Consider the following 27,838-nt stretch of genomic DNA (forward strand, 5'->3'; position numbering starts at 1 on the left):
GGTCACCAGTATATGGCAGGAATAACACAGACAGTCATTCACGCCTACTGCAGATTCCAGATCAATAGTTCACCTAACGAGCACGTCTTTGGACTGTGCACGGGGAGAACATACAAACAGAAAGAACCCAGGCAGCCGATGGATTCAAACCCACAACCTTCTTCCTGTGAGGTGATGGTGCTAACACTCAAAAATTACAAATTTAAATAAATGAAAAAATATGAATCTATTCCTTTCTGATTACTTTTGAGCTTACCTGTGTAGATCCACTAACATCCACCAGAGGGGGCTGCAGTACCCACAGCACACCTTCCAGTTTTATACTAAAACATGTTATCGTATTAGATGGCATTGTGCTTCACTGGACTACATCACTGTTGTGTTTAAGATTATGACTCAACGACAGAAATATTTTAATAATCCAGCGTTTAGGACATTCATTCAAACAGCAACAAAAATACAACAAGGGCTTAGATATAATATGACCAAAAAATATGCTAATGAGGTCTAAACTCATCTGAAATTAAACAATCCCAAATACAATCAAGCAAAAATATAATTATAAATGTAAATATAAATAATTAGTAATAATATAAAAATCGCAAGTGCAATAAATAAACACGAAATAACTTTAGAAATACAAATAAAATATTCAATTTAATAAATCATACATTATAATACTGTTCTTGTTTTTTGATGTTTTACTATATGATAAGATGTTATATTACATTTGTCCATTTAGGCCATCTATCTATAAGCACCTTTAAAAATGTCAGTTAAAATACTACTACTACTAATAATAATAATAATAATAATAATAATAATAATAATAACAATATTAATAATATGACAGTAAAATTAATTTAAAAAGTCAGAAATTTATTTAAAAAAGGTTTTCTAATGAGTTTGTAAAATGTCTGTCACTAAACAAACTCTGATTGTATGCATAACTTCTCTTTGTTACATGTTATTATGCATTCATGTCTCTATGTATTTGATTCCAGTGTGTTGTAGTGCATTACATTGTGTTGTATTGTAACATAGCGTTACAGCGTTGTATTAATGAGATGTATAGTTTATTAATCTATTTGTATTGTTAAATGACATTGTGTTGTATTAAATTGTTTTATGTTGTATTTAATTGTATTAAATTGTATTGTGTTATATTAAATTGCGTTCCATTGTGTTACATTGTGTTGCATCGTGCTGCTGGAGTCCTGCCAGCGGCCACCAGCGGGGGCGCTGTTGTCACTTTGGTTACCCATAAGCGGGGGAGTGAGAGGTGCATGAAATGGAGAAAAATGGCGGATCATGTGCAGGTAAGCGGAGGTTTCATGTTTTTGTCGCGGATAATTTCTGTAGGCGGGCGCAGCTGAAGCTGAGGCCGGATCCGAGTGCGCCGCTCCCGGCACGGAGCTAGCGTGCAGCCGGTGCGTGCGGGCGGCGGCCGCGGTGGAGCTAGCGGGGAGAAAGAAAGGATGCGGCCGCCTGTGTTGACTTGTGGCCTGCTGTCACAGCACGGGCTGGAGGCTAGCCGCTGCTAGCAGCCAGGGGAGGGCTCGGGCTCCGGGGCGAACAAGGGAGTCTGCGGGCTCCGAATGTCCAGCCTGGTGAGTTCCGGCGTCCGTGGCCATCAGAGGCGAGTAACCGGAGGGCGAGCGGCGGGAAAAATCGATGTATTTCAGTGAAGTAAACAATGAAACAGGCGGTTAGCTGCAGACGGATAGCTGCCAGGCTAGCACGCACGGTCACCTGGCGCCACCGGGAACCGCCGTAAACACGCTTATCCCAGACGGACCGGGCGCGGTACCCGGAGCTTCTGTCCCGGAGTTCCAGGTTTTTGTGTTTTTATTCACGGCTCGCTCCGGTAACGACACCCAGCCATGCAGCAGGCTAGGCTAACGTTAGCATATCTACACGTCAACTTCTCCCGCCCGAGCGTGTTTGAAAACATGACCTGGTCTGTGTGAGCGTTAGTCGGTGAAACAGGGCGACGGTACCGGGCCGGACCCGCGAGGGGCTCCAGGGTGAGGACAGCGGGGGTTTTTACCCTGGTGTGGGCAGAATGGAGCGGCAACTAGCCAAGGCGCTGTGCTCCGGCACATGTTTGGGAAGCCGAGGGATGAAGTTCAGCTGCTCTGGACTTCCTCCATGATGCCCCTGCAGGGAACTCTGTGAGGAGACTGTGGAGACTTTGTGCTGAGGGGCAGGTGAAACCCCGACAGGTGAAGCCAGCTTTCGTTTTCTCTGCTGGTCACATGAGCTGTGTGTGACATGACATAATATATTGTTAATTGCGCACAGCATGCATGAACTATGAGGAGAAACTCATCCGATCCTCTCATGTTAGCGGCTGTAACAGCTCGTTATTATTGTTTCTGCTTCAGAGTAACTTTAATCAGTTTATCTGTGATCAGCTTTAATCCCAGGAAGGATTGTACGAACTCAGGTGGGGCACAGATTCACTGAATGTGGTCAAAGTGGAACATCTCAGCCTGATTTCATTAATATTTCAATAATTTACCAGGTAATCAAACGTTCAGGTGAGTTTCTGAGGGATTCTGGGTAAACGTGTGACGATGATTTCAGGTTTTTCAGTCTCAGCTCTGGTCAGAATACTGGGGAGAAAATATTTATTAGTGATAAAAATGATAATATAAATTATTCTGGCAGCTATTTTCATGGTTATACAGATTTAACTATAAATTCAAAGACATGAAAACAGCAAATTTTATAAAAACAGCTTTAAGTTAGCAGATTTAACCTAAAATAAAGTTTTTAAAGCTTTTTTTTTTTTACCTAGAAATGACACTTACTCCATCACCTACTCCCAGGTTTATGATCCTGTGAGTGCCATAAACTGTCTGATAATCCAGGTGAAAGTCTTCACTTATGTAATGGTTATACTGGTACCACTGAGCTGGATGTAGCTCATAAATTCATAATTAATAATGTGCCAGTAAAGTAAGAGAAGGGCCTCACGTCGGGCAGTTCTCGTAGCTGGATTAAGTTGAATTTCTGTGATTCTGACACACAATAAGCCCAGATCCTTGTTTTTAAGTATTTTTAGCTGAAATCTAACAGAACGAAGACTTAAGTATTTTTAATGATATTAAATGACTGAAAACGAACCACTTAAGTTCATTCTGGTGTTACTGAGACAGTTTTTGGTGGAATAAAGATCAGGCTGATATTTACTGTTCGTATCCACTGTGTGCTGTTTGCTTTCACTCAGCCGTTTGTCTCCAGACTGATGATCATGTGGCTGCCTTGTTCTGATGGGGGGTTGTTCACTTTCCTCACTGTAATTAAAATAACATTCACGTGTAATTTTTAAAAGATCGTCTCACGTTAGAGCATGAGCCCACACACCTTCATTCCTGTGATCAAACACTAACTTTAGTCAGTTCAGCTGTTATGAGCTGTCATTCAATGATGATGTGATGTGGCGAGTCGAAGGCCAACGCCATGCGGTCATGAGGTCAGAATCACCCGCCCCAGTCTAAAAAGTTCACGTTAAAGTCCAACGTTTACCCTGGTGTTCCTCACGCAGTCAGGCTGGAGTCAGTCCACAGCAGGAAAAGAGATTTGGGCTCTTTAGCTCCATAAAACAGTTTCTAATGTTTGTGTAGTGACAGCAGATGATGATGGAGAGGATTTTTCTTCAGACATTTCAGGCACTGAATCGTCTGTTTTTCATACACCTGTGTGTTTATTTGAATAAAAAGGGGTGGCCTTTATTGACAGCCGTGCTCCTGTGATGTTCAGGACTCCTGCTAATGATGATTAAATGTCCATCTGGTAATCTTTAGATAATAGCTGATCAGCCGTCTGCTCCCTGACGCCTCCCACAGGTTCTCTGTTTATGGAGATAAGCTGCAGACCAAAAATCACCTCCTGAATATTTAATGATTCGGGAGGTTTCAAAGGATATCCCTCCATTATGTTTATTATGTTTCTGCACACATGGGGCATCGTAGCTCGAGCCTGCAGAGCTGTCAGGAGTTTATAGAATATAAAATACGTTAATAAATAAAAAATCTGCTCTCAGGTTTCGACTGAACCTATTCCTGTGAGGTGAGGTTATTATTTATTATCTCTGTTTTCTGATGCTTACCTCGGTCTAAGCAGAGACTCCCCAGCTATGGGACGCATCCTAGTCAGGTGCTGTGCGTCTGTGCTACGAGCTCCTCCCAAATCTGCCAGCCTGTCTCTGGTCTCTAAGGGAGCTCCAAGGGTCAGATCACCTCCATCCTTACACCTGCGATCCTGTCAGGATCACACCCGACCTCTATGGCGCCTCCATGGGACACTGTGTGTTTCCAGGTGGATTAAATGATAGTAGTAGTTGCATATTTGTGAAGAAAAAAAACACGACAATGTTCAGTTTAAATACAGGTTATTTAAAGTCTTTGGTGAACACAGCTGCTGTTTGGACGCTTCGGTTGTTTTTGTAACTCACTTTCATTGAAGTGACTCTTCATGAGTTTAGATGAGGAATAAACAGTTTCCCGAGTCGCGTGCAGCTGAGTGTTTTATTCAGTGGTTTCATTCTAACTGGTCTGTGTGCCGTCAGCAGGGAGGTCGATGCTCCTGCAGCATCACCAGAGGAGGCTGAGATGTTTCTCTACTAGCTTACCTGTAAAGCTTCAGCCTGAAGCTTGGCTCACTGGCTGTTGGTGTTTCTGAGGTGGGCTGGACTCTCCTGAAGCCATAAAGAAAACACCTCTGTCCTCCTCCCACACCTGCACTGACACAAAGTTTGGTCTCTTTCAGCTGTTGCAGCATCTCATGGTCACTGAACCGGTGATGAAATCATCACACCTGTGTGCTCGTGTCTCCAGCACGGCCGCAGCATGTTTCTAAATGATGAGCTAAAGCATGGCAACAGAGTTGTGGTTTGACGCCAGAAAAAGCTCCGATGCAGATAAATTCAGATCTGTGACATTCACACTGCTGCTCGCAGGCCTGCAGCTGGACTCAAGCTCCCAGTACCAACCCTCTAAGTCAGATTTACCTTCACACTTACCTACAGCATTTACAAATTTGGGCTTTATATCTTTATTATAAAACTAAAAAACAAATGCATCCTTCTGTTCTGCAGTTTTTATATGTCCTGAATATAATAGAGAAGAATATTGTTGAAGGAGCTTGCAGGGTTACGAGCAGGAAGTTAAAGATGTGCTTTCCTCTGGTTATCATCATTTTAGGACTAAAGTTATTAGAAACTCTTTGAGCAGACGGTCGAATAAAAAGAGACCAATTGTGTTAAGAGTTATTGACTGAATATGATAATTATGCAGACAAATAGACAGAATTTAAAAGGAATCAAAGGTTTGCTACTTCTTTCACGTTTGTTTGTGTTTCTGAGTCGTTTGTGACAGTAAATGTGAGTCTCTGGGTTAGGGCTGCTCAATTAATCGAATTTTAATCACGATTACGATCTGGGCTTTCAACGATCATTAAAAATGACTGAGCCGATTATTAGCCCCTCCCTCATTTATCCGCGACACCTTAAAGGCCGGTCCGTAAAAAATATTGTCGGGCATAAACTGGTCCGTGGCGCAAAAAAGGTTGGAGACCGCTGATTAAGAGGACCCGAGGGAAGCTCGGAAAGCTAAGCAGAAGTTATTTGGAGAGGAGAGTGACTGCCGTTGGTTGAAAAGAGAGGTTAAAAAAAACTTCAGTGGTGTTGCACACTATTTTATATTATTTTTTAAAGTCATTGTTAACCCTTTAAATCCGGTCAGAGCAGCACGCTCCGTTTTGTGTAACGATTTTTAAATCCCTGTAGAACCTGAACCGTGTAAGCTAGCGCAATAATTTGTTTTGTATATGAAACCGGAGGAGTTGTACTTACATCTTATGCCATCAGCTTGTCCTCGGTCACGGTTTCCTTCCACATATAGCTTTGCAAAAATTGCATAAAAAGCGCTTGCAGGAACAAAAACATAATATTCCAGAAACATGCTTTGCCGATCCGATCAGCTGTTCATAACACTTCCCACAGTGAAACAGACATCAGCGCGAACTATCGCATGTCCGCCATTTCCTGGCCGAAACCGGAAGTGACGTCATTTTCGCGGAAATGTAGTTTTTTACTTGTAGGCCTTAAAAACCTATACTGGTCATGTTTGACTTTTCTGAATAGTTTCTGAGATGCTTAGAACTCAAATTGCACTGCTGGAAATAGTTTATTTTGATGCACCTGCTGTTTTCTTTGCAAATTTGCATCATAGGATTGTTTTTTTGTTTTTTCTGTAGTGTATATAAAAATTGGTGTATCTCAAAAATAAAACTATGAAGACACTCAAAATAAATTTCCTGTTGTTGTAAACTATTTTTTGCAACTTTTTTGTATTTAAAGTTTTAAGGGATAAACCTCTTAAATTTCTCCAAGTAGAAATATATGTAAAAAACAAAACAAAAACTATTTTCAATTTTTTTGTAGTTTATTGCACTTTTTTGCAATTAATGTAGTTACTATGGACTTAATGCATACATATTATTAAAATATGGGCCATATCAGTTGTATAGCAACTTGAAATGCTCCCACAAATGGCACTACAACATGTAAAAAAATAATATAAGCTCTGGCGGACTTAGTTCTATGGTAGGTCTTAAAGGGTTAAATAAATATCGTCAAATAATCGAGATCTCAATTTCAGTGAAAATAATCGTGATTATCATTTTTGCCATAATCGAGCAGCCCTACTCTGGGTTTATTTAATTAAGATTAGACGTCAGAGTCAGCACAGGTGAAGTTTTCACTGTTTATGGACCAAAACACTGTTTATGGATTGAAAACACAAAGTTAGACCAGTGAGGACATGTTAGCTGCCACTGTAAAGAAACTGCATCCTTATTTCCACATGGATCAGCGTTAAAGCCGATTGATTTATTGATCGAGTGAGAGAAAGTTCCTCTCCAGTCCTTGTGATGGTGTGAAGGTGGAGATGAAGGGGAGGTCTGCATACAGCCCAGATGCAGGAGCCAGTACATTTACACCGTGATGCTTGGGTTAATGGTTGCTTTATGAGCCAGATTTTAAAATGTTTCCGATATGAGTGGTTTGAGGACTTTGAGTCGTATATCAGGGTGAAGTTGGTGTTAGCCAGGTAAAAATAAGGCTCCTCGATCACTTTAACTTTAAAGATTTTCTTTTTGTTTGATTGGTTTCTTATCTGTAATTGTTCTGCTGGAAATCAGGAAATTCAGATTACTTCCTCGAAGTCTTTCCTGTCCTGCTGAAAGCAGTTTTAGTTGAGCTGGTGAGAACTTCATTTCATGTAACTGGTCTGATGGTTGGAGGCTGCCGGCTCGAGTCACATCACATTTATAGTGATCCTTTATTTATCAGGTAAAATTCTCATTAAAAGTCTGTTTCAAAGGAGACGTATACAACAACAGTATCAGGACAAAGACGCACACAGAGCTGATATTCAGTCACAAACATGTGATCAAACAGAATAACAGGCCATCAAAAGCCGTCACTCTCAGTGGGATCTGAAGGTCGTGAGTTAATCTGTGACGCTGCTGTCGCTCAGTTTGATGGTTGTGAAAACTGAAATCTGAGAGTTTAACGCCAGCCCAGAAGTGTTGCTCAGTGGCAGCACGGTGAGGAAACTTTGTGAGGAAGTTGTAAAACCAGCTCCTGTGTTATGGGAACCAGTTCAAATGGCAGAAGTTCAGGTTAGTCCTGAATAATGAAAGTAAAGCATGCAGCTCTCTATGAACCTCTGTGGTCATTGTCTAGCCCAGATTTCTTTGTCATTTTCACTTAATTACAGAAGCTTTTATTTTGTAAAATAGACTGAAAACAGTTCATTTCATATTAAATCAACCAAATCAAAGGAAACTTCAGAATCAGCTGATTTCATTTTTAATTTAATTTAATGAAGCCATGAAAAATTAACCTTAATACTGTGAATGATTTCAGAGTTACAGGAAGTTTGGGAGCGTTTCTTAGATCTGGTTGATTTTCATATCTAAAACGGACTCAGCAGTCAAGACTCACTATCGTCCTCCCTCACTCTAATGGGACCAAAATAAACTTCACTTTTATTCACTCATAAAACTAACCTACAAACTCATCAGAAAGCGTTTGATGAGCTCAGAGGTCAGGTGGCTTGCATCCAATCAGACCTCAGAAGAGTCACCCCCTGCTGGTCGTTAGAGAGAGTGGATGTCACCTGTGAGACTAAAGCACCCAGAGTATGTATCTGCAAAATAAAAGCAGCAGTTAAAATCCAGAAAACATCCGTCTGCAGGCCAGACGCACGGCACAAATTTAAAAATAGAAACAGTTTGATTTAAAATTAGAAACTGGAAGCATCTGTCGGCTGCCAGCACCGGAAACGTGCTCGTCATCTCCGAGCATGAAGTAAGGAGAGCCTTCAAGAGAGTGAACACCAGGAAAGCAGCAGGACCAGACGGCATCCCAGGTCGTATCCTAAGAGACTGCGCATACCAGCTAGCTCCTGTGTTCACTGAGATATTCAACATCTCTTTATCTCAGTCGGTGATCCCCACATGCTTCAAAGAGTCCATCATTGTTCCTGTCCCGAAGAAACCCCACCCTGCTTCTCTCAATGACTATCGCCCTGTAGCCCTCACCTCAGTAGTGATGAAGTACTTTGAACGCCTGGTCAGAGACTTCATCATTTCTTCACTACCAGACACACTGGACCCACTACAGTTCGCTTACCGTCCAAATCGTTCCACAGACGATCCCATCTCTCATCTCCTCCACACATCACTCACTCACTTGGACACTAGAAGGGGGAATTATGTTAAAATGCTCTTCATAGACTACAGCTCTGCATTTAACACCATAATTCCCTCCACACTCACCACCAAGCTGGAGCATCTGGGACTCAGCTCATCTATGTGTCAGTGGATCTCCAACTTCCTAACTGGCAGACCACAGGCAGTAAGGATGGGCGGACATGTCTCAGCCTCCACCACTCTCAGCACTGGAGCCCCCCAGGGGTGTGTTCTGAGCCCCCCGCTGTACTCTCTGTACACATATGACTGTGTGGCCACTACCAGCTCCACCACCATCATCAAGTTTGCTGACGACACCGTCGTGGTGGGCCTGATCTCTGATAACAACGAGACGGCCTACCTGAAGGAGATTAGGAATCTGGAGAACTGGTGCCAGAGGAACAACCTCCTTCTAAACGTCAGTAAGACAAAGGAGCTGATAGTGGACTTCAGCACTAAGCAGGAGAGGAACTACCAGACCCCCGTCATCAACGAGTGCCCAGTGGAGAGAGTGGACAGCTTCAAATACCTCAGAGTTCACATCACGCAGGACCTGTCATGGTCCTGTCACATCAACACCGTGGTGAAAAAGGCCCGTCAGCGTCTCTACCACCTCAGACGCTTGAGAGACTTCCAACTGCCCTCCAAGGTGCTCAGGAACTTTTACTCGTGTACCATAGAGAGCATCCTGACGGGAAACATCTTAACCTGGTTCGGGAACAGCACCATGCAGGACAGACGAGCTCTACAGAGGGTTGTGCGGTCAGCTGAGCGCACCATCCGCTCCGAGCTCCCTGACCTGCAATCAATCTACAGCAGGCGGTGCTGGACCAAGGCCAGGAAGATCATGAAGGACCTCAGCCATCCCAACAACAGACTGTTCTCTCTGTTGAGGTCAGGAAAGCGATTCCGCTCCCTGAAGACCAACACAGAGAGACTGAGGAGGAGCTTCTTCCCGCAGGCGATACGGTCTCTCAATCACACCACCACACAGTACTGACCCACACATATGGTTCTTACACACACTGGACATTCTGGACTTTGGTTTTGCACAACACTGGTCACTATATTCTTCATTTCCGGTTAATACTTGTACAGCTGCTGTTATTGTGTATATATTTATTTATATTTAGATTTCTTCATACATTCTTATATAGTTCTATATTGTGTATTTTGTTGTACAGTTATTTTATTTTCAACTTTAATTTATATATTTTATCTTATTCTTCCCAGTTAAATTTACCCTTCATTCTAATTTGTGTTGTACAGTTATTTCATTTTTAACCTTAATTTATATTTTATTCCTTCCTAGTTAAATTTACCCTTTTTAATTTTTCATATTTATTTCCTATCTTATTCATAGCCGTTTCCTTTTTTGTTTTCTTTAAGTCACGAGCAGTTGTCCAAGCATTTCACTACATATCGTACTGTGTATGACTGTGTACGTGACAAATAAAAATTTGAATTTGAATTTGAATTGAATTTGCTGCACCGGGAAGAGCCGGAATCAGGCTGATGCCGACACCTCGGGAAAACATGGAAAATTTACACGAGGAAAAAAATTTATGAGGAAAACTGGAAAATGCTCTCGTTCTATTTTTATAACTTTTTTGCGGAATATCTTTTCGGTTTAGTTTTCTTTTTCTTAGATGTTAGGTGTGTGTGTGTGTGTGTGTGTGTGTTACTGTTGAACTTGATGAGTTTCACGTGAAGCTGAGTGTAAGCTGAGGGTCTGCGGGCATCACCGTGGGCGGGGTTTGGTGCTTATCTGACGCCTGCAGAAGTTCGACACACATGATGCAGTGCTCTGTCATACCTCACTCCATGTACCCTCAACGCATCACACGAGTGGAGGTGGCTAGCGCACCTAGGTGGAGGCTGTAAACACCATCAGACCATCAGCTTCCACCTGCACTCATGCCGCTGTCCCCCATCTTTGGCCCTGTCGGTGTAGTTTTCCTAGAAAGTAACCCGAGACGGTTGGAGCAGATGGCGCTCGGCATGTGTGTCTGTGATTATGAGTGTGTAAAGCTCGGCGTGGCTGCCCGTCTTATCTGCTGTGATCTCTGTTTGTCTGAAACGATGAAAGACTCGAGCCGGCTGCGGCTCACTGATAAGCCTGCGCTGTGTCCCTCTGTCTTATCCAGGGCCTCGCCCAGCTGGAGATCCTGTGTAAGCAGCTGTACGAGACCACCGACACCGCCGTCCGACACCAGGCTGAGAAAGCTCTGGTGGAATTCACCAACAGCCCCGACTGTCTCAGCAAATGTCAGCTGCTGCTGGAGAGAGGCAGCGTGAGTACAGACTACAGCCGGACTGTCCAAGCAGCTTCAGTTTAACTTTCCCACGTTAGCAGAGATGATGCTCTGCAGGGTCAGACAGTCCTGTGCCTGTTGTCAGAATAAAAGCATGTAGATGGCTGTCAGAGGAGATAACCTGACCTCACTGTTTTGTCTCCTGTCAGTCTTCATATTCTCAGCTGCTCGCAGCCACCTGTTTGTCAAAACTGGTTTCTCGGACCAGCAACCCTCTACCCCTCGAGCAACGCATTGATATCCGTGAGTATCTCCTGAAAAAAGCGGATAAACCCTGCAGGTCAGGTCAGTCTGAGGATTAAAGAGAAGCTGGAGTGATGCATTAACAGTCACAACAGAGATGCACTCATCAAACCTCAATAATGACAATGAAGATGTTTGTCTTTCAAAATAAAACAAAATCGACATTACTAGTTGAACAGGTTGTGGGGTTTTCAGTAAAGCAAAGCAGGGTGTTTTAGTGTCTTATTTTGAAAAGCCGCTGCTAAATGTTTTGTTTGTTTGTTTTTTCAGGGAACTATGTGCTGAACTACCTGGCGACGCGGCCGAAGTTGGCGGCGTTTGTGACGCAGGCTCTGATCCAGCTCTACGCCAGGATCACCAAGCTGGGCTGGTTCGACTGTCAGAAAGACGACTACGTGTTCAGAAACGTGATCGCAGACGTGACACGCTTCCTGCAGGTCAGAGCGCTGAAACCCTTCTGTCCTGTGAATCTTGTGTATATTTATTTGTTTAATTTGTCAGAATAAAAAGTTTTAAGCAAGTTTTAAAAAGTAAGAAGATTCAGCTTATTGGTTCGATCATTACCATGGTGATTTCGGTGCTTTTATAACTGTTAAGTAGGCTCATTTGATCTGGTGTAAATGTGCAGCGTACTTTGATGTCATAATGACTTCTCCGCATGGCTCAAACCTGCTTACTCTGTTTCTGGACCTGTTTTATTCAGTGTGTGAGAAGAAAGAAAGAAACAGGATCATTTAAGCCTGGATTAGTTTAACCTGATCTGTGTGCGTTTGTAACCTTTTGTGTGGTTGTTTTTACAGGACAGCGTTGAACACTGCATCATAGGAGTCACCATCCTGTCCCAGCTGACCAATGAGATCAATCAGGTAAGTCACAGCGTGCAATTTATGGAGGTGTGGCAGATTTAAACAGATCCTCGCAGTGATCGACGACCACAGCAGGCCGAAGAGTTTGCATGTTTGGTGACGTGTCCAGACCAAACTGGGTTCTATACTACAAAACGAGTTCAGCATATCCAGCATACCTTTCCTGTATCCAGATTCACTTACACTAACAGCAGCAGTCAGGATAAACAGTCACATGACCGTTAACTTGTAACTTGCTAACCCAGATTTCGCTGCACGTTCAACGAAAGTGATGATGTTGGCAGCATCTGACCAACCGCAAAGGGTCATTTGACCTTTATAGGCTCTACAGAACATGAAAATGATCCCTATGAGTGTCACCTGCTCCAGGGATGTTACCAAATACTGGCTCAGTAGAGCAAAAATAAATCAACCTAGTTATAATGTTCAAAAAAGTACAGCAGCTTTAAAAACAAGCAAGGAAATAATAAAGTCTCTTAAAAATAAAAAGTTCAGTAAGGTGGATTAAAAGAAATCAAGTGACTTGATTCCAAAATAAAATATATCTGTGTAATATACAGTGAGCGTACAGTGCAGGATATTGAAGCTAAACTCTGGAAGTGTCATTTTTATTTATTTTTTGTTGATGATGAAATCACCAGCATTAGTTGGTCCTCAGATTTTCTGCCGACTCTGATCTTTTTTTTCTTTTCTTTTTTTTTTCTCCTCAGGCCGACACGACGCATCCTCTGACCAAACACAGGAAGATCGCCTCCTCGTTCAGAGACTCCTCGCTCTTTGACATTTTCACGCTTTCCTGCAACCTCCTCAAGCAGGTTTGTTTCGTCCTGTCGGCAGTTTCTCCCATACAGGCTTACATATACACTGCATTTCATTTTTGTACTGATTTCCCGCTTTTAGTTTTTTAATTATTTCAGACCTGTGTTATTTTATTTTTGTTCTGTATTTAATTTTGTATCAATTCCTCAATTTATCTACCTTAACTTTAGATTTATTCTTTTTCTTTGCATGTCCATGTTAGTCTGACGCTGTCAGAATAAAACTTGTGTCTTCTTTGTGTCAGATATTTAATGTTCATATTAAACATGAGTTGATGCTTCAAACAAAGAGCAGAAAGTATGAAAATGTGATCTCTGCAAGGAAAACATAAGTGCTGCCCTTAAGCAGGCTTCCACAAGTTGGCCAATCAAAAGAAAATGGGGGTCTTAAAGGCTGAACTAAGGCCCATTGTAGGACAAAGGATTATTTTGACCTGTGGATCACGCAAAGCTGCTATAAAAACTCATATAAAGATGTATTTTGAGTGAGGCAGCTCGCTGTGGACACTAACAGATCATATTAAATGCCTGAGTGAAGCTGATGATGATGGCGGTTTGTTGATGCTGATGATGATGATGATGCGTTTGCTTTTCAGGCTTCAGGGAAGAACCTGAACCTGAACGATGAGTCTCAGCACGGCCTGCTGATGCAGCTCCTGAAGCTCAGCTACAATTGCCTCAACTACGACTTCATAGGAACCTCCACGGACGAGTCGTCGGACGACTTGTGCACCGTGCAGATCCCCACATCATGGAGATCAGGTAGAGGAGCGAGGCGCCCGCCGCTTACAGATTAATGTGGTGTTGTTACTGATATTTACTGCCTCACGACAACATGAAAACGGTTAAATCTGTGTTTTGTCTTCTGCAGCGTTCCTCGATTCCTCCACCCTGCAGCTGTTTTTCAATTTATATCATTCCATCCCTCCATCCCTCTCCCCACTGGTAAGTGAGCACAGTCATGTGACTACAGCCTGCAGACTGATGCGTGAAGCTTTACTGTTCGTGTGTGTGTCTGGGTGCAGGTGTTGTCGTGTCTAGTTCAGATCGCCTCAGTTCGGAGGTCTCTCTTCAACAATGCAGAGCGAGCAAAGTTTCTGTCACACCTGGTGGACGGAGTGAAGAGGATACTGGCAAACCCACAGGTAACACACACCTGTCTGAAAACACACACACCTCTGTAGCTTCGTGTGTGTTGAACAATGTGTGTTTGTGCTTCAGTGTTTGCCCGATCCAAACAACTACCACGAGTTCTGCCGCCTGCTGGCGAGGCTGAAGAGTAACTACCAGCTGGGTGAGCTGGTCAAAGTGGAAAACTACCCAGAGGTCATCCGCCTCATCGCCAACTTCACCGTCACCAGTCTGCAGGTGGGTTTTTTAACTTTTTCCGTCTGTAATAGTGTATGTGTGTGTCATCCACGTTTAAAAAAAAAAAAAAAGAAAAAAGTGTATGTGTGTATATATTCACACACACACACACACACACACACACTTACATCGTGATCAAGCAGCAGTGTTGTGTACCTGACTCTTTACTCCTACTCTTCCTCCTCAGCACTGGGAGTTCGCCCCCAACAGTGTTCACTACCTGCTGAGCCTGTGGCAGCGCCTGGCAGCGTCAGTCCCTTATGTTAAAGCCACGGAGCCCCATCTGCTGGAGACGTACACTCCAGAGGTCACCAAGGCCTACATCACGTCCCGACTCGAGTCGGTCCATGTCATCCTCAGGTGAGACTTAAACCAACCTTAAAGTTAGACAGGATTTCATCTTGTTTGATTTTCCAGCAAAAGATTGCATTTCCATTTATTCCATTAATTTAATTAATGCGTTCATAAGATGTACATAAAAACTTAGATGTGTTGGGAACAGATTCTGGATGTTACTCCCATGATGTGTTCGGTGTTTGTGGCTGTGAATCGGTGCAGTGACGATGGTTTGAGTCTGAAGGGTTGGGTCGGTGATGGCTCAGGCAAACTTCACCTGAGGGTTTTTAGGGATGAGCTGAGCATGTCTCTGTCCGTAGGGACGGGCTGGAGGACCCTCTGGACGACGCCGGCCTCGTTCAGCAGCAGCTGGACCAGCTCTCCACCATCGGCCGCTGCGAGTACGAGAAGACATGCGCACTGCTCGTCCAGCTGTTCGACCAGGCGGCTCAAACCTACCAGGAGCTGCTGCAGTCCACCAACTCGAGCGCCATGGACATCACAGTGCAGGAGGGTAAGAGCGCGAGCCCCACCCCTGTGCTATTTTGGGGACTTCGGGAGTCTGACGCCTCCTCTGCTTCTCTGCAGGTCGGCTCACGTGGTTGGTTTACATAATCGGGGCAGTGATCGGAGGACGCGTGTCGTTCGCGAGCACAGACGAGCAGGATGCCATGGATGGAGAGTTAGTCTGTCGGTAAGAGTGCGAATGTGGCGAGCCGGTGTCTGGGGGCGTGACTTCCTGTCGCTGAAAGCCTGACCTTGCGTTTCCTGCGTTTGCCTCAGGGTGCTCCAGCTCATGAACCTGACAGACTCGCGGCTCGCTCAAGCTGGGAATGAGAGGCTGGAGCTGGCCATGCTCAGCTTCTTCGAGCAGTTCAGAAAGATCTACATCGGTGACCAGGTGCAGAAATCATCAAAGGTAAGGCGCGCCTCTCTGTAAGCTCCACCCCTTTCAGCTGACATGAATGAGCAGGTCTGACTCTGTGTGATCTCTCTGCTCAGAAACTGCAAAGTGTGAACATCCAGATAAGTGCTTGAAAGTAAATTGTGGTTGGTGTTAGCGCCCCCTGCTGGCTCGCAGAGCATCATGGTGGTGTTTAAAATTCAGGATGTGGTGTTAGGTAGGCATAGAGTCAGCTGTGAGTCACATGGTCAGCCTCCTCCTCCTGCTCCTCCAGTGGTTCCCCGGGGCGCACCAGTAACTCACTGCACAGAGTATATGATTATATATCTCTGCTGGCCCAGGAATGCCTCAGGATGCCCACGAGAAACTCAGAAAAGTCTGCAACCTCCAGAGCTCGGAGAATCTCAGTCGGTTTTGTCAAAACATCGGTCAAACCCGAGGCCTTACTTTTGGATTCAGTTCCAGTACCTGTTCTCGGGCTGGGAAGTCTGGCTGAATCTGGAGCGTTGTTCACACAGTGCTCGGGCCAAATTACTGATTTCTGGCTGGCTGGATTCAATCGATTTAGCGTTTTGGGGCTAAAACTAAATTTAGGGGAGTAGTAAAGTCCTGAAACCCTTTTTAAACGCTGAGGGTGATCAAGCATTCAGTAAAATGTTCAGTATTTTACTGAATGTGGACAGGTTTGATATTATTTTATTAAAATATTTATTATTATTGTTTCTGTTTTCATTGGAACTAAAGTAAAATAATAAGAAGCAGAATTCGGTGCAGACTGTTCCAAACTGAAAACACAGAAATGACTTGAAGCGTCCTCTGAAGTGGCAGCCGCGTGGTGATCATGTGACTTCCTGTTTGTGTTTGTCCGTAGCTTTATCGACGACTATCAGAAGTTTTGGGCTTGAATGACGAGACGATGGTACTCAGCGTCTTTATAGGGAAAATGTGAGTAACTGAAGTCCAGGTAACTCCGGCACACCTGAGAGCCGATGTTCAAAGTTAAACGAACTCTCAGCCGCTGTAAATATGTAGAAGTAAACTTTCCTCTCTTTCAGTATCACAAACTTGAAGTACTGGGGCCAGTGTGAACCAATCACCTCCAAGACACTCCAGCTCCTGAACGACCTCTCCTTAGGATATCCTTCATGTCTGTGACCCACACAAATGTTTTCATGTTGATTTAGTCTAGTTTTTATCTTTGCTGTTGTTTTTGTGTAGTGAAAGTAAAGCAAAAGAAGCCTTGCCCACCTGATCTTATCGTTAATGAGGGGCAGCCAATCAGAAGAAAGTTGTCTTTAAATGTTGAGCAGCTTGTTTCAGATGAGCTGAGGGCCTGGTGCCTAATAAATAAGGATAATTATGAACCGTGAGTCATGAAAAGCTACTGAGCAGGATAATGAATCCATCTTAAGGACTTAAAGGTTAAACCAGGCACTGAGTTAAAGGAAGGGGTGGGGCTCTGGGTCAGTGTTTTCTCCTTGACTTCACTGTCTGCACGTACAGCAGCGTAAGGAAGCTGGTGAAGCTCAGCGCTGTCCAGTTCATGCTGAACAACCACACGGTGAGTACTTCACATTTATCGGAGCCCAAGTTTCACGTCTGATTAAAACGCGTTGAGCTGACACACAAGCATCACAGACGAAGAAGAAAGTGAGCTGTGATGAACTTCCTGCTGCTGTCTTTGTCAGAGCGAGCACTTCTCCTTCCTGGGAGTGAACAACCAGTCCAACCTGAGCGACATGAGGTGTCGGACCACCTTCTACACTGCACTAGGACGCCTGCTGATGGTCGATTTAGGTACGCAGACACAAACACACACGCTGGTGTGGCTTCAAGTTCTTCAGTTTCGGACTTTTTGTAGACTTCACTTGGCAAAAGGTCGCTGAGACACAGATCCAGAACGACCCACTGCGGCGCCCCTTGTGATGAAGAAGCAGCAGAAAGTTTTTATCTTGTAACAACACAAAAGCTGAAACAGGAGAGATACTGGTGCCTGGAAATGAAGTGTGACGTGGTCTGCAGGAGCCACACACACACACAGTTTACACTGGGCCTCGTGTGTGTCTGTGTCTGCAGGTGAAGATGAGGACCAGTTCGAACAGTTCATGCTGCCTCTGACGGCGGCGTTTGAAGCAGTGGCTCAGATGCTGAGTACAAACACCTTTAACGAGCAGGAAGCCAAGGTCAGAACACCCTCACAAACATACAGACACATAAACAGCATCAGTTTTGTCAAACATTTATTTCTGTTTTTGCAGACAGACACACATTGTGTTGCTCGTGTTTGTGTTTCTGTGTGTGTGCGTAAACGCATGTGTGACACAGCGATGGCGGTGTAGCAGGGATAAAGAATAAAGCGGGTGTAACTCAGAGTTGTGCTAATAAAATTGTGACCCTGCTTAAACACGAGGAAACTCCAGCAGAAGCAGCTGAGCACATGTTTCGAAACATTGACCTTCCTCCTCTTCCTCCTGCAGAGGACTCTGGTGGGTTTGGTCCGGGACCTGCGAGGAATTGCATTCGCCTTCAACGCCAAGACGAGCTTCATGATGCTGTTTGACTGGATGTATCCTTACACTGACTTCAGATCAGCACGCGGTCAGATCCTGGTTTTTCTGTTTATTGTGTAAACGATGAAAGTGTGTCCTTAACCCGCTCCGCAGATACCCGACCTACATGCCCATCCTGCAGCGGGCCATCGAACTGTGGTACCACGACCCAGCATGCACCACGCCAGTCCTCAAGCTCATGGCAGAGCTCGTCCACAACAGGTAAACCTGCCCAGTGACGAAGGGGCAGGTTTAAGAGTATGACCTCTGACCTCTGTGCTGTCACATCCTTACAACGGTTCAGCCTGTGAGGATCCAGAGACGACTCAAAGAAAGTAAAGGCAGCCCACTGGCGGCCTGGGATCAGCTATGATTGTAGCATTTTCCCTCCCAGCAGGAGCTGTGGGAGTGTTTTCATTGGTTCATTCTAAGAGTACACACAGTGAACGTCAGCAGAATAGTCAAGTTTTAAATGAGGAAGCCGCCTCAGAGGTCTGACACCTAATGTTTTCAGAGTTCTGGTGAGGCGTGACTAATGTAGATGGTTTTCAGTGATGTTTTACTCGGCTCAGAAACCAAAGCGCGTCTCCTTTCAGATCAAATGTAGAGGTGAAAGGTCACTAACTGTGTTTGGTTTTTGTTTTGTTTTCAGATCACAGCGGCTTCAGTTTGATGTGTCGTCGCCAAACGGCATCCTGCTGTTCAGAGAAACAAGCAAGATGATCACGACCTATGGTACAACCTTTGACCCCCACTCAACCGCCTCAAAGATATACCTGTCTTTGTTCTGGGCCGCTCATCGAGTTCCTGTTTTCTCCTTCAGGGAATCGGATCCTGACGCTGGGCGAGGTCCCTAAGGACCAGGTGTACGGGGTGAAGCTGAAGGGCGTCAGCGTGTGCTTTGCTATGCTGAAGGCGGTGCTCAGCGGGAACTACGTCAACTTCGGGGTCTTCCGTCTGTATGGCGACGACGCTCTGGACAATGCCTTACAGACCTTCATCAAACTACTGCTGTCCATCCCTCACAGTGACCTGCTGGTATGCTCCACCTCCTCACAGGTTTTTGTGACTTTGGAGACGTGGACTCCGTTTGAGTGAGTTTTTAACCCTTGACCTCTGGTCCTGTCTCTGCAGGACTACCCGAAGCTCAGCCAGTCCTTCTACTCTCTGCTGGAAGTGCTGACGCAGGACCACATGAACTTCATCGCGAGCCTGGAGCCTCACGTGGTCATGTACATCCTGTCCTCCATATCAGAAGGCCTCACAGCACTCGGTAAGGCAGCGACGTTGGTCAGGTGTGTGTGTGTGTGTGTGTGTGTGTGTGTGTGTGTTTCTGTGTGCGTGCGTGTGTGTTGAAGTTACATCATTGTGTCTTTGTGTGTGTTTCAGATACGATGGTGTGCACCGGCTGCTGCTCCAGCCTCGACCACATCGTCACCTACCTGTTCAAGCAGCTGTCGCGCTCCACCAAGAAGCGGCCCGCTCCCATGGCGACAGATGACCGCTTCCTGCACATCATGCAGCAGCACCCGGAGATGATCCAGCAGGTGAGCTGATCACACCTGAGTCACCTGACCACACACACACACACGTGTTGACACCTTGCTGCTGTCGTTGATCAGATGCTGTCCACCGTTCTGAACATCATCATCTTCGAGGACTGCAGGAACCAGTGGTCCATGTCGCGGCCTCTCTTAGGCCTCATCCTGCTCAACGAGAAGGTAACTGCCGCTCGCACTCGCCTCAGAGGTGGCACCGCGTGGGTCAATGTGCGCTATAACACGTGTGTTTTTTCTAACTGCAGTATTTCGCTGACTTGAGGAACAGCATCGTCAACAGCCAGCCGCCTGAGAAGCAGCAAGCCATGCACTTATGTTTCGAGAACTTGATGGAGGGAATTGAGAGAAATCTACTAACAAAGAACCGGGACAGGTGAGAGCAGGCAGCATTCATCCTCTCAGGTGGTCAGGAACGTGAAAAACGGGTGGAGACGTGAGACACGCTAGACTCGGTCAGGATCGTAGCTTAGCGTTAGAGATAAAAGCCACTCACAGACTGTCACTCAGTCTGTGATCATTCAGACTCTGCAGCAGGGATTGTATGAGGTTGTGATCCACAGACAGGGTTACCTGCAGAAAGCCACACCCAGAAGTAGGTACAAACTAAAGGTACTGCTGTGGACTCGATTACTACTGTCACTGATTTATTACTCACTTAAACTGGAGGAAAACATTTTTTCTTGTGTAATTCTAAACAGCCTGAAAGATATATGAAGACCAGTGTTTAGTGATGTGGAACAGCGACACACCTTATTTTTGGAGACACACATTGTGCATTATAATATAACCTGCTGTCAGGGGGATGTCAGGACGATCGGTGTATGGAGGAAGTCATTAGATTACGTTGTGATCCCGAACACACATTTCCTCATCAGCTGGAAGGAACTGAATTAGGAAAGTAAAGCTGCTGATGGAGAACTTTCAGAAGGCGTGATGCAGCAGCATCTGAAGGTCTGGGTGACCTAAAAGGGTGAAAACTGTGAAAAATGAGCTCGAAATAATTTCTGTACAAATATTGTGTTTGTTCGCGATCTATATCTAACCTCAAACCGAGTTTTAAACATGGCTGACGTGCAGATAATACTGCTGTTTGTGCAGTGCATGGTCACATTACTCCAGTCGAGCAGTTATACATCAGTCTGTGCTGTAACAACCGAAAAATCCTAATGATTCCCACGGTAACCCTTGCCCTCGGTAACTAACGAGTGTTTCTGTGCTGATGCCGCAGATCTGCTCCTCTCCACCAGACTTCATTCACAAAACCACAAATTTATTCTGTAAAAACACGTCGTTACACGCTGGTCAGAAATTCAGGCCCTGAAAGGAGCACTGCCTTTCGGAGGTTTTCCACAAATAAACGCGTTTTAATGTGGGCGGATCTTAACAGTCAGGATTAGCTGGTTCTGATCTCCTGCAGGGGAACACTGAGGGGAGTTGTTCGTGTGCCTGACGAGGTAAAAATGCTCTGTGTGTGTTCTGCAGGTTCACACAGAACTTGTCAGTGTTCAGGAGGGAGGTGAACGACAGCATGAAGAACTCGACATACGGCGTCAACAGCAACGACATGATGAGCTGACATTCCACGCGGCCGCCCACCGAGTTCGCCCGGCCCCTCGACCCGCCTCTCCACGGCCTCCTACCCCTCACCTCTCTGCATCCCCCTCTCCCCCCCGGGCCCGGATGCCCAGGGATCATCACCCCGCCACAACACCAATTCAGCCCTCCCCCTCCTCCTTTTTGATATAAGCATATATAAATATATACAGATCTATTTTAAAGCCAGCCCGCCGCGTCCGGCTCGCCTGGCTGCTCGAACAGAGGGGGGGGAGGGAGCATGTCTGAGCACTCTGAATCACTGACAGGAAGTGGAGTGCGCCGCAGCCAGAAGAGGCGGCGAGGGGACGAAAGGACGAACGCCGGTAAACGTAGTAATCCGCTTCTGCCTGCCTTGTATAGAAACCACCCGAGAAACCAAGTGTACATTTTCTTTCGTAACATTTTGAACAATGTTTATAATGATCGACTTTAAAAACCCACAAAGACGAGACAACAAACCAACGTGTGATTGAGCTTTTTACAGAGTAGTGAGTTAGTGCACATGTCTGTCTGCGTGGGCATGAGGCCGGAGGGTGGGCGGGGCAAGCACAGGAAGCAGGTACACACACTAACGGAAAGGGAGGCTCAGAGCATCCATGTTGTACATTTTTCTCTGTCTCTGCTGCTTGAAGTGATGTAAATATTCCCGAATGACGGCCTCAGAGGGACCGTCCTGCTGCTTTTCCTCCTCGGTGTCACAAAACCGTCACATTTTGGTCACGGCGAGGTAGAAAAACGCCACCTCCATCCTCGTTTCCTGTTTTTCTTTGCCCATAAACACTAACCTGGAGGTCTTTGGGCTTTTCCGTGGTGCTCGGACAAAATTAAACACCTTCAGCAGACCAAACATCTTTCATTAGAGCTGCTTTTATTGTGAAGGCTCGCTAAACCTTCAGCTTAAAGTTGGTCTAATGTCAGCATGTTTGTCAGAGCGTCATAAAAATGATTTAAAGACAGAAATAGTGATTAGCTCCTGTTTTTCTTGGTCACGTGACACTTTTTCTCCAGCCATCATTTAAAAAGATTCATCAAAACCCCCGTGGTTGTCGTTGTTATTATTATTATTATTATTATCATTAACTGTAAGCTGCAGAACAATAAGCTGGCACGTCATCAACTTCAGTTTGACTAAAGCGTGATCAAAACAAAACTTTACCTCTTTATGGTTACAGTAAAACAAGCGATCACACAACACACAGGCTGACATTTCAACATTCAGGGAAGTTCAGGGTGTCATCAGGCTGACAGGAGGTTTGCAAATATAGAGGAAATCCTCAGAGAGGCTTCATCAAAGCCGTATTAGTATGATGATGATGATAATAATAATTATATTATTATTACTGGAGCTGCAGTGACGATTTTAGTGGCGACACAAAGTCGGACATAATTATCAATCTTCAGTCAGATTTTTGATTTAATAATCTGCTGATTATTCCTTGATTAGAGCTTCTGTTGTGACGAAGGGTCATAAAAGTTTTCAGTCTCAAAATGTTTCAAATGTTGAACTTTTAGATATTTTGTTCTTGAGTTCCAGCTCTTCTTTTTCCCGCAATACTAAAGCAGATTATTAACTTGCTCGTTCTGATGATTAATTAACGCTGCGTTATTTTAAGCGATTCATCTTTTGATTTTTAAACATTTGTCAAACATCTGAAGACGTCTCCTTAAAAGTTATTTTTCATTTTTTTCCCCGTTATTCAGATGTTATTCATTTATCAGACAAAATGATCTGCAGCATTTCAAACAAACATTTCAGACTCGAGCTCCTGAAGCTGGGGCACTTCCTGCTTTCGCCCCACTTAACAGTCCCCGAGTGAGTTTTCAGCTCTCCGATATCTTCACCTTAAAAATTCTCGTGCTTTCTGTAGATTTTTTTTTTCTCTTTGTAATGAAAATAAACTTTCCCAATGAAACCAGCAGAAAATGAGGATATAATCACACTCACTTATCATATTTTCAGTTGAATTAACACAATGAATCATATAAAACTAGATGTGAGGATTCTTTTTCAGACAGACTTTAAACAGATCGTAAAAGCGGCATGTTTAAACCTCCGTAAATCTGCTTTGACATCAGAGGAGTGTCGGAATGCAGACGTCCTCTAATAATCTGCATGTTTTAACTTCAGCTTCTCGTTGCCTCGTGACCCGAGTGTTCATCATGATCACCAGCTGCTGTTATCGGCTTCAGCTCGACTAAAACAGAACCACACGAGCCTTTAAACGAGTCTTCAAACTCAGGAAAAACACTGTTAAAGTGATCACATGGTAACATTACAGTATTACCCCGATTCGCCTCGACGACTGGTTTAATATTGCGACTTTTACAGGATGTTGTCGGGTTAATAGAGTTCATGTCTCAGATTTTCTGTGTTGATGTTCTTGAGTGTCTGACCGACAGAACAAAGTCCAAAACACTGAATCCACTGATCGAGGAAAACGTTTAAAGCTGAGCTGAAACCTCCACAGATCTTCAGGCAGCACCAATTTCTACCAAGTCTCAAGTCGAATACGGCAACATGACTGCGTTTAAAGACTCGTGACCAAGAAAAACCACACAGGAAGTCAGGGAGGAGGGTCACCGTTTGTTCATCGCCACATGAATTGTTTCTTTGACGGTTTTTGGAGTACATAAGGTCATATTTTCTGAAATTTCAGGTTTCACCACGTTATTTGTTGTTTTCATGCAGTTAAAAACGTGAAATCCTCTCCAGCGTCAGCTGACTGAATTCACAGAAAGTGATGGAGGTTTTTTGTTTTGTTTTGTTTTTATTGTATAAAAAAAAAAAAAAAAAAAAAAAGCAGCAGAACTTCCCTTTAAGGCACCCGTCTGCATCGCCGCGGCTCTGCCTTCCTCTGAGCATGGCGGCTGCGCCAGTGGTGACGTCCTGCAGGTGTCGCACGCCTGCTGCTTGATGAACGTGTAAGCAACATGGTCACAGCTACATTTTCCCCTCTGGTAGGCTGGGTGCAGTTTCCACCATTTTGTTTACACTCTGGATTCCTCGGACCAGGTCTCGGCCTGCCCCCCTTTTTTTAGGGAGTCCTTTTTGGCGTGTGCGTTGATGTTGTGTGTGTTTGCGTGTGCGTGGAGTGGCTCTCTGTTGCCTGGCGTGCGTGTATGTGGTGTCTCACGGTGCTGCGACGGCTTGAACCCGCGATGGAGCTCAAACAGCCAAGGTCTGAGCCACCAAGCGGGAAGCAACAGGGGGAAACCATCGAGGCGGGAGTGCGGCGAAGGCGTCCGGATCGGTCGTCAAACCTTGGCAGAAGGTGTACAAAGAGAAGCAGGAAGTGGAGTCTATTAGCAACTTGTGTTACTCTCTACGATGTTGCTGCTAACTGTTTGTGACAACTAGCTCATCTCTAACCATGTCAGCACTCACGGATGTTTATTGAGTTCCTAATTTTTTGGCTTGTGTCCCTGATGTGAATGTGTTGGGTCCATAGAGTGAATAGCTGTTTGAGTTGTTTGGATGTCTGCTACATATAGTGTAAGCATTGTGACTGCAAATAAACCTCATTGATTTTTACCTCGCTGCCTCGCATCCTTTTCTTGATCTCAGCTGATCTACAGCTTGCCACAGGTGCTCAGCAGCAGTGCTGCTCTTTTTGTGAGCTTATGGTCACAACATCAACAGTCCGCAAGACTACGAACCTCCCTCAAGTTCTTCCTCTTTTCCTCCATCTTCATCAGCCTTTGTCAAATATGTCCACTCTCTTCTGATGTCATCCTGCTCACTGCCATTGAAGATCTTATCATCTTAAGACAGCCTTAGTGCCACCATCTCCAAACCATACATCATTATAGTCCTAAATGTCGTAGGTAACAAGATGCTCAGAATCAGTTTTACTTATAACGCCAAGCCACAGCATCAGTCACATTAAGGTGCTTTATATTGTAAGATAAAAATCTCACAATCATGCAGAGAAATCCCAACAGTGAACAAGCAGTTGGTGAGAGTGAGTTTCTTCCTGTTAAAACTCCCTTTTAACAGGAAGAAACCTCTGGCCATAAAAAGGCTCAGGGAGGGGCGGCCATCTGCTGCCACCTGCTAAGGGGGAGGAGAGGGATACTGGACAAAAGAACAAAAGTAGCAGTAAAGCCTCAGAGCTGCTCTTACATCATCACCAATGTCTCTGCTTCACATCCAGGTAAAGGTGTTTCCTTATGTAGAAAAATGGGGGCGTGACTGTATGCAGATTGCACAGTCCAGCTGCTTCACACAGATTCTGATTGGCTAACATACACAGGGCACATGGATGTTTTCATATGGTACATCAGTAAATGAGGGTCAGCCAGCTAGCTGATAAATTCTAAATCAACTAGCGTGCCCATGTTAGCAACTAACATCAACCAGAGAAAATCCAGTTTAATCTGATGATGTCTATTTGAATAAACAGGAAGTTAACTTTCAGTTTAAGGTAAATTATTATAGTAATGCTAGCAAGCTAACCTAAAAACAAATGATGTAATGTTAAATGTTGATATTTTTTTTCCACCATTAAATTGTGTAACAGTATAAAGAGGCTAACTAGCTACCATTAGCCAGGTAAACATATTTTATAATGTGTTCCATTTGAAGTGGGAGGCAATCTCTGAGTTGGAGCCTTCGACTAGATAGCCCCTAAAGTTGGACTTGCTGAGTTTGAAAGTCGGAACAGGAACTCCATTTTTTGAGTTTTTTGAGCACCGTGTACCACATAAAATCGGTTAAGTTCAGTAAGCACAACCAGAATTCATACATAAGGCGCACTGTAGATTTTTCAGAAATCAAAGGATTAATTTGAAGAGTGACTTATTTTCCGAAAAACACTACTAATTATGGCATACATGCCAATCCTCCCGCTTTTTCCAGGACAATCCCGAATTTCCACCCGGACATAATTGAAAAACCATATCCCAGATTGGACCAATCAATTCCAGTTTCCAACAATGGCTATAACTACTGCATCTACTTAGTTTTAATATTACTCTTATTTTTGTTTCTGCGTCGCAAAATAAACTTTTAACATATTTTCAGGCGAGAATGTAGCTGTGTAAACTTGAAATATCTGAGCCGGGGAGAACAGCAAACTCCCGGCACATCGTTTTCAAACCCCCGCTGTCTTTTGCTACTCAGGTTAAACATGATATACAAGTCACTTAAATAACTTAAACATGTTATTGCTTGGCCTTTTTCAGTGTTTTATTATTAGATTAGATTAAATAAAACTTTATTAATCCCTCGGGAGAGTTCCTCCGGGGTTTTCACACAGCTTTTGAATGTCTCCCTAATTTCGAGGTCTCAAGGTTCGGAGTATGAATGATGGCCCGCTTGCATGCTCTACCAAAAATTATGCTTTGTGGTGGGTATCTGACAGACGAAAGCCAAACCAGTTCCCCACCACTGAAGTTGCACCATTTTATACAAACCAATTCTGGTTCATCTGTTTCATTCAATGATCTGCTATCGCTCTTATCATTCTCAGTCGCTGCCACGCTTTTCCGCCATGTGCGTATGAAAACAAAGGCACTGCGCATGCGCGTTTTACCCATATTCTATCGCGATATTTCATTTTCTTAACATTGTCTAACATTATACCGGTATTACCGTGAATGGTGTGATATGGCCCAGCCCTATCTGCAACTACACCACAACTTTCACAGTGTGTAAGTAGCTTAATGTCTTTTATTGTGAAAGGAAGGAACAGGAAGAATCCCTTCTCCTGCATGTGTAGAGTAGATCAGGTTTACAGAAGCTTCAGGTTTCTGTTACGACTGCTGGAAATAAGTTTTTGTGTTTGAAGCTTCGGGAAATCCTCTGCGAGGCCTCAAAGAGCGTTCATGAAGACGTCCCACCAGCAGGCACTTGTTTGTTTTGGGGGGTAAAACGGAGTTTAAACACAGGGATTGGCGGTGAAATGAAGCTCAGGTTTTATTGGGTCAGACAGATACATTTCGGTTTTTACAAAATAAAATAACCACTTATGATTGGCACAAAAACCTTGGAACTTTACAGTAAATACAAAATTCATTGTGTTCATTACATCAATTTTAAATGTTCAGGAACTGTGAAGAAGACTTTCAAACAGGTCAGGTAGCGTTGGTGACAAAGAGTTCGGTCCTGTTCTGGTTTGTAGAAATGGTTCTGATCCGATCAAAAATTTTAATGCCGGACATCAAAATAAACACAGATGGAAACTTTTCTGGAATAACGAGCGAAGCCTCGAAGGCGTCTGCTCCACTGACGGTCGGCAGTGCTGGGATCCTGACTGCAGGTTAGCTCTTTGAACTTTTGGACTTGAACACAGCATTGTTGTAACCCTCTCTGTTCCTGGCGATCTCAATCGCGAAGAACTGAACCCTGGTGGCTGAAGCCAGAGAAACAGGAGCCAGTCAGAACTCACCTTTATGGGTTTCTTAAGAAAAGGGTCATTTTGTCTCAAATCAACAAATCTTATTTTCTGCAAGATCTGCAAAAAAAATCATTTATAAAAAGTGCTGTGGAGTTTTAGCTTCATATTTAAAACTATTCA

General features: G+C 44.3%; 2 protein-coding genes across 3 annotated transcripts in view; one reads left to right on the forward strand and one right to left on the reverse strand.

The window, feature by feature from the left end:
• The first annotated feature begins 1,232 nt into the window (after positions 1-1,232).
• On the forward strand, positions 1,233-24,852 carry xpo7 (exportin 7). 2 transcript variants are annotated; one of them, XM_086299900.1, is made up of 28 exons: positions 1,233-1,319; positions 10,914-11,060; positions 11,231-11,324; positions 11,595-11,761; positions 12,125-12,190; positions 12,901-13,005; positions 13,605-13,770; positions 13,880-13,953; positions 14,034-14,153; positions 14,230-14,376; positions 14,564-14,736; positions 15,033-15,226; positions 15,301-15,406; positions 15,496-15,631; positions 16,488-16,561; positions 16,672-16,752; positions 17,114-17,177; positions 17,305-17,413; positions 17,693-17,799; positions 18,094-18,182; positions 18,280-18,387; positions 18,818-18,900; positions 18,989-19,203; positions 19,300-19,438; positions 19,555-19,712; positions 19,788-19,886; positions 19,970-20,097; positions 21,207-24,852. In XM_086299900.1, the coding sequence occupies exons 1-28, from the start codon at positions 1,287-1,289 to the stop codon at positions 21,298-21,300; spliced, it is 3,276 nt and encodes a 1,091-aa protein (XP_086156026.1). In that variant the 5' UTR covers positions 1,233-1,286; the 3' UTR covers positions 21,301-24,852. The 2 variants fall into 2 exon arrangements, with proteins under 2 accessions (XP_086156026.1, XP_086156025.1); XM_086299899.1 differs by lacking the exon at positions 1,233-1,319 and adding an exon at positions 1,351-1,610.
• A 2,360-nt stretch (positions 24,853-27,212) lies between these two features.
• Positions 27,213-27,838, reverse strand: part of pbdc1 (polysaccharide biosynthesis domain containing 1) — an 8,579-nt gene continuing 7,953 nt past the window's right edge. Inside the window, exon 6 of the mRNA XM_086299910.1 lies at positions 27,213-27,673. Within this exon, the coding sequence (XP_086156036.1) occupies positions 27,582-27,673 (92 nt within the window). The 3' untranslated portion in view covers positions 27,213-27,581. The remainder of the gene's footprint in view (positions 27,674-27,838) is intronic.

This window comes from Aulonocara sp. 'chitande type north' Nkhata Bay, linkage group LG7 (assembly GCF_057382095.1).
Source record: "Aulonocara sp. 'chitande type north' Nkhata Bay isolate Kocher_YH1m ecotype deep benthic linkage group LG7, A_spYH_male_GT1.1, whole genome shotgun sequence".
NCBI lineage: Eukaryota > Metazoa > Chordata > Actinopteri > Cichliformes > Cichlidae > Aulonocara > Aulonocara sp. 'chitande type north' Nkhata Bay.